Source organism: Coenobita brevimanus, chromosome 28 (assembly GCF_032717465.1).
Source record: "Coenobita brevimanus isolate Jiangsu-jjx chromosome 28, ASM3271746v2, whole genome shotgun sequence".
NCBI classification, from domain to species: domain Eukaryota; kingdom Metazoa; phylum Arthropoda; class Malacostraca; order Decapoda; family Coenobitidae; genus Coenobita; species Coenobita brevimanus.
The window spans coordinates 9,604,479-9,618,102 of NC_136981.1; the positions used below are offsets into that span (position 1 = coordinate 9,604,479).

General features: G+C 44.0%; 1 protein-coding gene across 2 annotated transcripts in view; it reads left to right on the forward strand.

Annotated features, from left to right (window-relative positions):
- The window catches only part of Cul3 (cullin 3), a 56,789-nt gene that overhangs the window by 37,701 nt on the left and 5,464 nt on the right, over nt 1–13,624 (forward strand). For both annotated transcript variants that reach the window (XR_013896483.1, XM_080268610.1), the window contains exons 11-12: nt 1,755–1,924; nt 12,521–12,659. Coding sequence is in view for 1 of the 2 variants with exons in the window: in XM_080268610.1 (XP_080124736.1) it covers nt 1,755–1,924; nt 12,521–12,659 (309 nt within the window). In the remaining variant the exon portion in view is untranslated. The remainder of the gene's footprint in view (nt 1–1,754; nt 1,925–12,520; nt 12,660–13,624) is intronic.

A 13,624-nucleotide genomic window follows, 5' to 3' on the forward strand; every position in this document is an offset into this window, starting at 1 on the left:
CTTTGATTGTTGCTGCTATTGTGAGCAGGACAATAGCCAGGATGCGGGTGACGATTGTGTGTGTCTGGATTGACTGCTGAAATGCTGATGGCTGGAGTGTGGTTAGTTACCAATAACTGGCCAAATAGTGTGATTGTAAATGTGTACAAGGGGAAGGGTGATGCCTTGGAAAGTGGGAATTATAGAAACATAAAACTTTTGGACCAGGTAATGAAAGTAATAGATAGAGTTCTGAAAGGTATGATAAGGAAAAGAGTGAATATTGATGAAATGCAGTTTGGGACCATTGATGACCTATTCATCGTCCGACAACATCAGGAATAATGTATAGGAAAGAAATGGGAACCGTACTTTTTTTTATTTCAAGAAGGCCTTTAACAGAGTCCCTAGGGAGATGGTGAAGTGGACAATGAGAAAGCTTGGGATCAAAGTGTGTTTGGTTAGAGTCATTTTGAGTACGTATGTGGGTGTTCGAACCTAGGTGAGAGTGAATGGAGATTTAGGTGATGGGTTTTCCATCATTGTTGGCATGCATTGGGTCAGTTATGAGTCCCTTTTTTTTTATCATGACGATTGAAACTTTCTCATTGGACTTCAGAAATGGACTCCCAGTGGAAATATTGCGTGCTGATGACTTGGTGTTCAATGCAGAGAATGAAAAGGAGGTAGAGGAAAGATTTAGGAAGTGATGAGATGGTATGGGGCACAAGTCCTTTAGAGAAAATGCAGATGAAACAGAAACAGTGTTATCTAGGGCTGGTGAAGGTACTGTCAAAGAGGAGGGAGAGCGGCCATGTGCGATATGCCACAAAGGTGTCTGAAGTAATTCCATCTTGTACAGTATTTGTTATAAGTGGGTGCATAAGACATGTGGTGGTGTTAGAGGTAGCCTGCGAGATAATGCTGATTTTGTGTATGTGGTGTGTCAGGAAGAGCATGTGGAGATTGTCAGGTGTGAAAGGGTTGGATTGATCTTGCTGGTGAGTCTCTTGATTGTGTGGAAGAATTTGGCTACTTGGAAAATGTTATGAGCCGGAGGTGGGACTGGAGCTAGCCCTGTGGCTAAAGTAAGGAGTGGTTGGAAGAAGTTCAGGAAGAGCTTGCCTCTTCTGACATTGAGAGGGCTCTCCCTCCATGCTAAGGGATCTTTGTATGCTGCCTGTGTTAGGAGTGTAACACTGCATGGTAGTGAGACCTGGGCAGTTAAGGACAAGGACATCCGTAGATTCAAATGTACAGAAATGACAGTGATAAGGTGGATGTGCAGGCTTCCTTGAATGCAAGGCCGGGGGGATCTAGGTTTATGATGGAAGAGTTGAGAGGAATGATGGGACTGGAATGTATTAGTGTTGTGATGAGGAGAGGTAGATTGATATAGTTTGGGCATGTGGAGGGGATAGAGAATGACATTTGGGTGCAGAAAGTGAGAAGTGCGAATACTGGGGTAGGGTTGCAAGAGGCAGACTGAAAACAACCTGGGACTAGGTCTTAGAGTATGACCTCGGGGGTAAGGGACTGATTAGGAAGGCTGCCAGAGATTGAGCAGCGTGGAGATTCACTGTTAGGTGACCAAGGCCGACACGTGCAGGCATGTTGGAACCTTTATAGATGAAATAAAACGAACGTAACATTCCTGTCCGCGACTTAATATGTGCCAAGAGAAGATGATCATCTGGAAGTAGGAAGAATAATAAAAAAAAATATATATTATCTAAGTGAGTGTTAAGCCACATTGCCACTAATTTCCCCCACAGGAGATCCAGAATGAGACAGACATACCCGACCGTGATTTAGTCCGTGCCCTACAGTCCCTGGCGCTGGGGAAGCCCACACAGCGGGTTCTGGTCAAGACACCCAAGACCAAGGAAATGGAGTCCTCACATGAGTTCACCGTCAACGACTCATTCACGTCAAAGTTATACAGGTATGGAAGGATTGTCCTCATACCCACGGGCTCAACAGGATGTAAACCCAGTGGACTGCAGACTGAAATTGCCCTTGTTTTGCTCTCCACTATCCTTTTAGGGGGAGATAAGGAGATAATCGAGGGACTTTTGTATATCTGGGCAGTGGAGACACTGAGTTACATAAGTGCTACCACATGAAGGTATCTCCAGCACCTATAGAAGGCTGGATACATTTGATAAAAACTGGAAACAGCTAATTCCATTTTATTCCCTTTGAGGAGTATGGGTCTCTGGCTATACTACTGTATGTTTAATGCTAGGTAACCAGCTAACCTCTTATTGGCACTACAGTAAACTCTCAATAATCCGTTGGAATTCAGCCAAGCTCTGCACTGGTCAAAGTGAAATGGCGGATATTGCATATCCAGCCCAACATTCGGCTTTCAGCCAGATAAAGTGATTCTAGCCATCTCAACCCTTTATTCTAAAAACTTTACCATGAGTAGAAGGTGAAAGCTAAGCATATAAAAACAATACAGTAATGATACAGTACTGTAACACAGTACTGTACATAGTGTACTAGAGTATGTACTCACCAATTGTTGGCATTGATGAGGAGAAACAGCACTGAGGGTTCACACTCATAAGCAGGAGGTAGGAGGAGGCCGTAGCACGGGCCGAACAGGGTAGTACTCCCGAGGGGAATGGGAATGCTGGTAATAGGGAGAGCTGGAGCTCCTGTTTCACTAGCTATCTAACCATCCCCCTTTGCTGACCTTTTCAGTGTGACAGTAACACGGAGAGGAGGCCAGCATACTCTCCCAAACATTTTCTCTAACTATCTCTGCAATACACCACATGCACTTTACATTTCACACAACGTATCCCACTACGTTACAGGGGTTGGCGCCAGCAAGGGCATGCGGCCAGAAAACTTTGCCCCCGCTACCTAGTGGCGGACTTCTGGGGGGAGGCGTGGCGGGGGTTCCACCGGCATAGATCATGGGTCCAGGGCGAGATGGGGCTCGGGCCTGTGCTAGAGGGTACAGGGCATTGCGGTTCCCAGGCTGCCGCTTCCACCCAATAGAGAGGGGCCCGAACCTGGGAGTAGCGCCCCAGGAGGCTGCCCTATCAGTGGGTGTATAATGGTGGGATCGTTGCAGTGCCAAGACGCGCTTGGAGGGTGTCCCTGCAGCTGTCCTGGCAGGGTGCCCCGAGGCCACTACCACAGCCACTGGTAAGCTGGTGGGCTAGGGGTCCCAGATCCATTGCCTGGACCTGGGATTGTGCAGTGAGTGGGACCTGTGCTGTGTCTGTCCCCATTTATTAATACTGAAGATGACAAAACAAAAAAGGTTTCAAAGCAAGCCTGAGGACAGTAAATCACCCATGGGGATGAGGGTGGGTTCATGGAATGTGGGAAGTTTGAGGGGAAGAGCAGGGGAAGTCGTTGAGGCATTCAGTAGGAGGTGGGTGGATGTGGCATGTTTGCAGGAAGTCCGGTACAGGGGTGGATCAGCCAGAAAGATTGTTGGGAAGGACTGTTGCTATAAGTTGTTTTGGCAGGGGGGGACAGACGGATATGGAGGTGTTGGTGTGATGGTTGCGGAGAAATGGGTGGAATATGTTATGAATGTTTTGAGAGTAAGCGATAGGATATTGGTAGTGAAAATTCTGTTGGGAAGAAAGATAGCTGTGATTATATCGGCATATGCTCCACAGGCAGGATTGGATGAATCAGAGAAAGATAGATTCTGGGATGATTTAATTCGTGTAGTGGGTGGTATGCGGGATGATGAGATAGTGATTTTGGGAGGGGACTTAAATGGTCATGTAGGTGAAGCAGCACAAGGTTATGAAGGAGTGCATGGGGGATGTGCATATGGTCTAAGGAATGCAGAAGGGGAAAGGATACTCGAGTTTGGGGAGGCAATGGACATGATTGTGTGCAACACATATTTTAGGAAAAGAGACAGTAGGTTAATTACGTATGAGTCTGGGGGAAATAGCAGTCAGATAGATTATTTTCTGGTTAGGGAGGGCCGATAGGAGGTTAGTGAGGGATGTTAAAGTTATAGGAAGTGAGGAGTGTGGTGAAGCAGCACAAACTGTTGATTTGTGATATGGTGCTTAAAGAACAAGTGATGAAAAAGAGGACTTATGTACCTAGGAGGAAAATATGGAAGCTGAAAAACCAAGTAGTAAGGGATGCCTTCTATAGCGAGTTGAGGAGAGTGGTGGCTGAACAGGGAGCTGTAGACAGAGGCGTTAATGAACAGTACAGAGCCCTCAAGAACAATTTCTTGAGAGTTACTGATGTAACATGCGGCTGGACAAGAGGACCACCAAGACATAAAGTAACTTGGTGGTGGGATGAGGGTGTAGAAGCTGCAATTAAGGAGAAAAGAAGGCTTTTCCGGGAATGGAAGAAGGGTGGTAGCAAAGAGGAATATTTGGCTGCCAAGCGTAGGGCTAGGAGAGAGTATACAGGGCAAAGTCTGAGTCACAGAGACAATTACTTGATAACCTAAATCATGGGGAAAGGAAAAATATATTTAGGGTGGCAGGTCAGATGAAGAGGGATAATCGGGATATCATAGGTGAGCAGTGTGTGAAGAATGATGAAGGAAGGGTAGTGGTGAACAGTGAGGATATTAAAGATGCATGGAGAGAGCATTATAACCGGTTGTTGAATGAGGAGTTTGACTGGGACAGGGAAGGTTTGGAGCCAGCAGATCCAGTGTCTGGCCCTTGGCCTTTGATTGATACTGCTACTGTGAATGAGGCAATAGGCAGGATGAGGGTGGGGAAGGCAGCAGGTGTGTCTGGGTTGACTGCCGAAATGTTGAAGGCCTCAGGCGATATAGGGGTGAGTTTAGTCACTGACCTGATAAACAGGATTATTTATGAGTGTGTTGTCCCAGATGATTGGCTGAAGAGTGTAATTGTAAATGTGTATAAAGGGAAGGGTGATGCCCTGGAAAGAGGAAATTATAGAGGTATAAAGCTTTTAGATCAGATAATGAAGGTAATGGAGAGAGAGTTTTAGAAGGTATGATTAGAGAAAGAGTGAATATTGATGAGATGCAGTTTGGGTTTATGCCAGGTAGGGGGACCACTGATGCCATATTCATTGTTCGACAGCTTCAGGAAAAATATATTGGTAGGAGAAGGGATCTTTATTTTGTTTTTGTTGATTTGGAAAAGGCCTTTGACAGAGTCCCTAGAGAGGTGGTGAAGTGGGCATTGAGAAAGCATGGCTTGGAGGAGTGGCTGGTTAGGGTGGTTATGGCCATGTATGTGGGTGCTCACACCCAGGTGAGAGTGAATGGAGATTTGAGTGATGAGTTTTCCGTGAATGTTGGTGTGCATCAGGGGTCAGTCTTGAGTCCCGTGTTGTTTATCATGGTACTTGAAGCCCTTTCACGTGACTTTAGAAACGGACTCCCGTGGGAGTTGTTGTATGCTGATGATTTGGTGTTGATTGCAGAGAATGAAAGGGAGGCGGAGGAAAGGTTTAGGAAGTGGAGAGATGGTATGGGGCAAAAGGGTTTAAGGGTAAATGCAGATAAAACAAAAGTGATGATATCTAGGGTTGGTGGCGGTACTGTCAAAGACGAGGGAGAGTGGCCATGTGCAGTTTGCCACAAGGGCGTGGGAAGTAATTCCATCTTGTGCAGTGTGTGTGAAAAATGGGTGCATAAGAGATGTAGTGGTATCAGAGGTAGACTGCGAGATAATGCTGATTTTATGTGTACGGCGTGCCGGGGTGAGCAGGTGGAGATCGTCAGACGTGAAAGGATTGAACTTGGTGGTGAATCTCTTGAGTGTGTGGAAGAGTTTTGTTATTTGGGAGACATGTTGTGTGCTGGAGGTGGGGCTGGAGCTAGCTCTGTGGCTAGGGTGAGAAGTGGTTGGAAGAAGTTCAGGGAACTCTTGCCTCTCCTGACATTGAGAGGGCTCTCCCTACGTGCTAAGGGGTCTTTGTATGCAGCATGTGTTAGGAGTGTAATGCTGTATGGTAATGAGACCTGGGCAGTGAAGGAGGAAGACATTCGCCGGCTCAGACGTACTGAAATGACAATGATTAGGTGGATGTGCAGTGCGTCCCTGCGTCCAAGGCCTGGAGGGGTTGGGTTTACAATGGAAGAGTTGAGAGGTAGGATGGGACTGGAGTGTATTGGTGTTGTGATGAGGAGAGGTAGATTGAGGTGGTTTGGACATGTGGAGAGGATGGGGGATGATAATTGGGTGAGGAAGGTGAGAAGTGTTAATATTGGGGGTGGGGTTGTGAGGGGTAGACCGAGAAAGACATGGGACGAGGTCATTAAGTGTGACCTTAGGGTTAAGGGACTGAACAGGGAGGCTGCAATGGATCGTGCAGCGTGGAGAGCCGCCATTAGGTGACCAAGGCCGACACATGCAAGCATGTTGGAGCCTTTAAAAACGAAAACGAAAACGAAGCATTACGGTACAGTCCACAGAACAGCACAGGGGTAGTTTAACAAGCAGAGTAGAGCACTAGGACATTAACACTGACAGGCCATTAGTTTGAACATAGGCTGCCACAGAGTAAGCCAAAGCACCAGGGTTCAGCGAGTGCATGGTCAGAAGAGCAGGAGCGCACAGACATGTCTTGACTCTACGACATCTACAAGTGAGAATTAGAGCACGTCGATATTCTTTTTGTGCCAGACAAGTCATGCCCATGACAGACTCTGATTGCCTGGTGCACAGCGGGCATTTTCAGCGGCTCCCAAGTTTCAGGATTTCCCCTAGTGCCAGTTGGTTACCGCTTATGAGCCGGTTGAGACCCCTCAGTGCTGGGTATTGCATTGGATCGCCAATTAAGTCCCATTTCAGTGCTGGATGTTGCATAAAAATTGCTGGGTATTGCTTTAATCGAGCCAAGATAGCTGTTACGGATATTGCATCGGGCCAGATAATGTGACAACGGCTAATTGGGAGTTTACTGTATATTAGTAGAAGAGCCTTCACTCACCTCCTGGAGAGTGAACCTGTACAAAGCCATCCGTTTGACTATAGTCTGGTTGATCTCATCTGAGAGAGAATCTTAAACGTTTGAGGCCCAGCAGCTGATTGGTTGTCTGAGTGCAGTCAGTAGTAACGACATATTTTGAATAAATTTTATTTTAAGGGTTACAATAACCGTTTGACATTAAGATTACTCAAATGAAATATATATAAAGCTATTTCCATAGATTAATTTATCAGATGGCCTAGGTACTGTACGTGTGAAATTTACATTTTTGCTAAATCAACACTTTCAGAGTTTTGTGAGTTCCTTGATTTTTTTTCTCATGTTCAGGCAAATTAAGGTAAATTTTATATCATTACTGTGAACTATGTGAAATCGTATATAATAAGGCCAGAATTCCAGTGAAATATGACATATTCCCCAAATTTTGATGAATGACTGGTAGACATGGGTGGGGGATGGGGCAGGCTGCTCATGGGAATGGCTGCCAGCCAAGAGAGGTGGGAACTAGGATGTCGCACTTGACTGAGCAGACAGTTTATCTAATTTTCCTGAGAATGTTTTGCTGTCACATCAGTTTACTTTATGTTTTCTACCTTTGCATTAATTCACATTATGTTTTCTACTTTTGCATCATCAGTAAGCTTTCTATCTTATTAGTTTCCAATATCTGCAGTACAACAGCTGTGGCAAGATATGGGCTGCAGGATATTTGAAAGTAACAGGTGATGTAAAGCCCTGTCTTCACCCATGTCTACCAGTCATTCAAAAAAAATCATGGAATACATTTATGTCATATTTCATTGGAATTCAGAAGTTTTACCAGTACTACATTGGGTTTTACATAATGTCATGGTAGTGGAATATAATGTACCGTAATTTGCCTGAACATGCAGCAAAAATCATCATCATAATTATCATCATGATCATCTGGACCTCCTTTCCCACCCAAGGGCAGGGTGAGTAGCAGTGTCCAGACAGCACAAACTTGCCCAAATCAATTAGGCCACACTTCCATTCATTCATCATTCAAGCCCCCGGAATCCTGGCTATACCGGATACGCCAAAAACATTCACCACACTCTGCAGCTTCACACAAACGTATCCGACTGTGTCAATCCGGACGCTGCCATGGTCACAAGGGGTGCCAAAATCCCTGATCATGCACTTCTCCTCACAACATTCATCCAGCCAACTCGATCTCTTGTCAGTTCCTTAGCCTCACTGACTTCCAAACCTCTCTTCCTCAAACACTCATCCACCATATCTCTCCACCTTCTCCTTGGCTTACCTCGCCTCCTACCTCCTTCAGATTCGTTCAGGTATACCTTTTTCACCACTCTATTGTTATCCATTCTTTCCACATGACCATACCATCTCAGGACACTCTCTTCGATTCTGGTGTCCACCGACTTCCTCATTCCACACCTTTCACGAATCACATTATTTCGTATCCTATCCACCCTCTGTACTCCACATACATTCCTCAGCAGTCCCATCTCCACTGCTCTTACTCTTGACTTTTAATTTTCATGCCACATCGTAGTCTCACATCCATATGTTAAAGTTGGCACTAACACTCCCTCATATAAGCCTCGTGCAGCTGCAACACTCAAGCCTCTGTTTCTTATGAAGGCCTTCATTGCACCAGCTACTTTTCTTCCTTGTGTCACTCTACTTTCAGCTTCTTTTGCACATTTTTCTCTCCTTTCTAGCACTGAACCCAAGTATTTGAACTCTCTCACCAATTCCAGTCTCTCTCCATTCACTGTGACATCACACTGGGAGTCATCTTCTCTCAATAACCATCACTTTACTCTTCTCTACATTTACTCTCAAGGCACGACGCTCACAGACATCAGCAAAACTCTGCACTAGCCTATCAAGTTCTTGTCTGGTACTCGTAAGCAGTACTGCATCATCAGTATACAACAAATTTGAGATATTCTATCTATCACCATTCATTATCAATGCCATACCTCTCTCCATTACTCGTGTTTTTACTTCTCTCATCACCCCGTCCATATATACATTGAACAACTATGGGGACATCACACGGCCTTGTCACACGCCCACACCAATCATGAACCATTCACTTAGATGCCCATTAACCCTTACACATGCTTCTCTACCATCATAAAAACTCTTGACAGCACCTAGCAGCTTACCATCTACACCATACATGCGCAAAACATTCCACAATCCCTCTCTGTCTACTTTGTTTTATGCTTTTTCCAGATCCATGAATGCCATAAACACCTTATGGTCCTTCTCACAAACCTTCTCTGCTATCTGTCTCACTGCAAATACTTGTCCACACATCCTCTGCCACTCGTAAAGCCACCCTGTTCATCACTCACTAGGACTTCTGTTATCTCTCTTACGTTCTCTATAATAATTCTTCCATATACCTTCCCTACCACACTCAAACTTCTGCCATGATAATTCTTGCACTCACTTTGTTCACCTTTTTCCACTCTGCAGGCACAGTTTCACTCATCCATGCCTTCATACATATCTCCAACAAGCACTTCATTCCTCTCTCTCCACTACACTTAAGCATCTCTGCATACACCTGATCAACCCCAGTTGCTTTCCTATTTTTCAGCCGTTGCACAATGCTCTTCACCTGTGCGAATGTCACGTCTCCTGGCACTGCAGTCCTTCTCAGCACACCCCCAAAACCAATCATGTTTACAGCTGCTCTGCTCTCTCTATTCCCATTCATCAGGTTTTCAAAGTATTCTTTCCGTCTGGTCCTTACTTCATCTGCATGGGTTAGTAACCTACCACCTGCATCTTTCACACCATCACAATTCTTTCCGCTTTCACTTATACATTTCTGCACCTCTTTCCAGAAAAACTTCCTGTTTTCAGAGTAGTTCTCATTCATTTTTCTTCCCAGATCATCATTTACCTCCTTCTTTTTCCTCTTCACTAGTCTCTTTATGTGCTTCTTGCTCTCGATATACTCAGTTCTTATTTCAACTGAACCCCTATCCTGTAACCACTTTAGCCATTTCTTCCTCTATTTCCTCCACCATTCTTTTAACCTCCTCATCCCACCATGCCGTACCCTTCTTTTTTGTTGATACTCTTGCCACACTACACACCTCACAACTAAGCAATCCTTATATGCATTCCATAGGCTGTCTAGATCCAATTCATTTCAGTTCACTGATTCTAACTCGTCCTCTACTTTGGTCCTGTAATCATCTGCCATTTCTTTGATCCTCAGCTTCTCAACTCTCAGTCGTTCACCCTGACTGTTCTTCTCTCTCTTGATCTACCTCACTCCTCTCAGCTTGATCTTGCATACCACAGTCATGTGATCTGACAGACCTCCACTTTGTCCTCTCACAGCCCGCGCATCAGCAGCCATTCCCATCATCGACCTTCTTACGACCACGTAATCAATCAGGCTTCTTTCAACACGATCCCCATTTCCTCTATACCGTGTATATTTATGTGCATCTTTGTGTTTGAAATACGAATTACAAATGCACAACCTCCTCTCCTGACACATATCCTTTAGTCTCTTCCCATTATCATTTTCTCCTGGTACTCCATAACAACCCATTATGTCATCCTCTGGACCAGTGCTTACTCTTCCGTTCATATCCCCCATCACGATCACTTTACAGCTCCAGGACATTTCTACCACTACTTCACCCAGCTATCCCAAAACCTGTCTTTTTGTCTCTCACTCCTGTCCTCACACGGTGCATACGCTACAATCACTGCCGCTTTCACCTTCTCAAACTTGAACTTGACATAGATCCACCTCGAGCTGATACATTTGTAGTCTCTCATTCCACTCTGCCACACCTCATTCATCAACAAAGCAACTCCTCCTTTGCATCATCCTCTCCCATTCATTCCTGATCTTACACATTTCACACCCTCCCACTCCTCCACTTCACACCCTTTCATCTTCGTTTCACACAATGCCATCACAGCATATTTCGCACTCTTGAACACATTCACCACTTCCACCCTCTTGCTCTCCTCATTCGCACCTCTCACATTCCACATGGCCACGCAAGTCTGCCCATTTGGTTGGGGCCCTGGACAGGTATTGGGCCCTCCGAGGCTCTCTGAAATGACTGCCATGACTTAGTGAATTTGGATAGGGGAATCTGGAGGACACTTAACCCTGCCAGAAACCCCGGTTATATGGTTACCACCCAGCGTAGTAAATGGTTTCCTGGGAACAGGAAACCATTTGGCTTGTCACTCAGTGAAGAGCTCATATGGCATCACTCTATACATTGAGTGAGTGGATGATGGGCACCCCCACCTACCTCACAAGAAAAAATCAAAGTAATATAAAACTTTGTCCAAAATTGTTGGTTTGGCAAAAGAACTGAAAACCTCACACACATCTATGCCATCGGATAGACTTTGTAAGGCTTTTTTTTTTTTTTTTTTTTTTTTTTTTAAATCTGTGCAGATAACTATATAGGTGGTAGGCGGGGGTGCTCATCATCCACTCACTCGATGTAGTGCTGCTTTGGGTGTTTGCCCTTTCCTCTCTTCGATCCTGCCTCTTCTGTCTTTCTTTCCTTCATTCTTTCCTCCTTTTTTTTCTTCCCACAGGTGACTTTGCACCTCTCTTCTGTCTTTCTTTCCTTCATTCTTTCCTCTTGCTTCTGCCTGTGGGTGACTCAACATTGAGTGACAAGCCAAATGGTTTCCTGTACACCGGGAAACCATTTACTATGCTAGATGGTAACCACATAACCAAATTATGGGGCTTGGTGGTTTAGTGGGTAATTGTGGTGCTATAATTGGATTGAGCCTGTGTAAGTATATCCAAGGGGTGGTTGAGGTTTATTGCTCACATAATGCCACTTAGGGATGAGTGAGGCTGGTTATTCTCATTTTAAATGTCAAGTTCAACTTGCCTTGCCTCAGGCTCCTACGCTCCTCATGGGGTGACAGGATTGGGTGATGGATAGATGGATAAAATAAATATATATATATATATATATTTTACTTGAGCAGTCTTATTGCTAGACAGTTACTGTAACGCTAGTAATACAAATTATGTAAAATGCATTGTTACTAATGAATGCATTCAGACAACTAATCAGATGCCAGCTTTAAAAAATTTAAGGCTCTTTTCTTCTCAGAAGAGATCGAATAGGCTGTTGGACATTTCAACCACTACACTTGATTTTATGCTCCATTTATGTTAGTAAATTATATTTTATAAATTGAAAGTAGGTTGAAGCATAAAATGTAAACCTCATTTCTTTGTGTAAGCTTTAATATTTGCCTAATATCCTAAACTGTATTTCTTACAGAATTTTAAAATATTCATACAGACCGTAATGTTTAGTATAATTTCACAAATACACTCTTTTTCAGGAGCTGTTGTTTAGGAAATGCAGTTAAAGGGGCAGTTAAGGATTGGATGTTGGATGAATGGATAGATGGACAGAAATATGCTTTGCTTGCATTGGGGACACGTAGATGTTTATTGGCTGTACATAGTCATTTTAAGTTAATTTGTTATGATGTTTGAGAACTATAAATACACTAATGCTGATTATAAGGATTGAAGAGGCTGAGATATTCATGTAGTGTTCATTTCACATCACACTAACAGAGTGAAGATTCAGGCGGTAGCAGCAAAAGGTGAAAGTGAGCCTGAGCGGAAGGAGACCCGAAGCAAGGTAGACGAGGACCGTAAGCATGAGATAGAGGCAGCAATCGTCAGGATCATGAAGGCCCGCCGCCGCATGACAGTCAGTCTATACATGCCTTTTGTCCTCTGTCTTGCTTTTCATCCTTCCTGCCAGCTTTCCATCCAGTTTAGTATTAATCTATACTGAAACCTTGTTGTTACAGACTAATTGGGGGAAAAGAAGGACTATGTATCCGGTAGTTCATTAAATAAGACATCAGTTACAGTATGAAAAATGGTCTGGTAGGTACCCCCCATAGGACAAGTTAGAAGAGGTCAATAAATCAATATTGTATGGGTTTGACCTGCATTCCATGATATTGTACCAGTGTATATAATAAATCAGTAAGCAGTACAGAAATACATTAATGTTGACCCTCATTCCAGTAGATAATATTGAAAAGAAGAGAAAATACCAGGCCTGGGTTCAGTATTTAACAGATTTGTCATGTAGGTTGCTTGATGCGCTCCCTATACTGGATCTTGGTTCAGTATGTAACAGAAGTTGTCTGGTAGGGTCATAGGGTCCATTATATCTGAAGTCTAGCAGTAGTGGGTCCATTAATTTGACGTCTGACTGTATTATCCATCAGTTCTCATATTTTCGGTCAGTGTCCCTTCTTGTTTACACTGTATTTACAGACTCAACTCCCCCCCCCCCCCCTTTTTTTTTTCCATATTTTTTTGTGCCTATATGTCTTCTCATTGCTTACTGTTTTATTCCATCCCATCTCGAATCACTTTATTCATGTTACTTTGTTAAATATTAGGTCATGCAACAGTGTAGTTTAATTAATTCAAAAGGCTGTGTTGCACTCATAGAAACCTTGTCCGAGATCCACAAACTTATGGTCATCCCCTTGTTGTAACTATGATTTGTTTTTTTTGCAGGAAAATTAAGAGCAGAATCATGTAGCATCTGTGGTTGCTCCTGCAATAATAAATCCTAGTTAGTGAGGAAAATTATCGTGTTATAAGTACGTTTTTTTTTAGAACAGACAACTAAAGGAGACTGCTGAGTCCCTC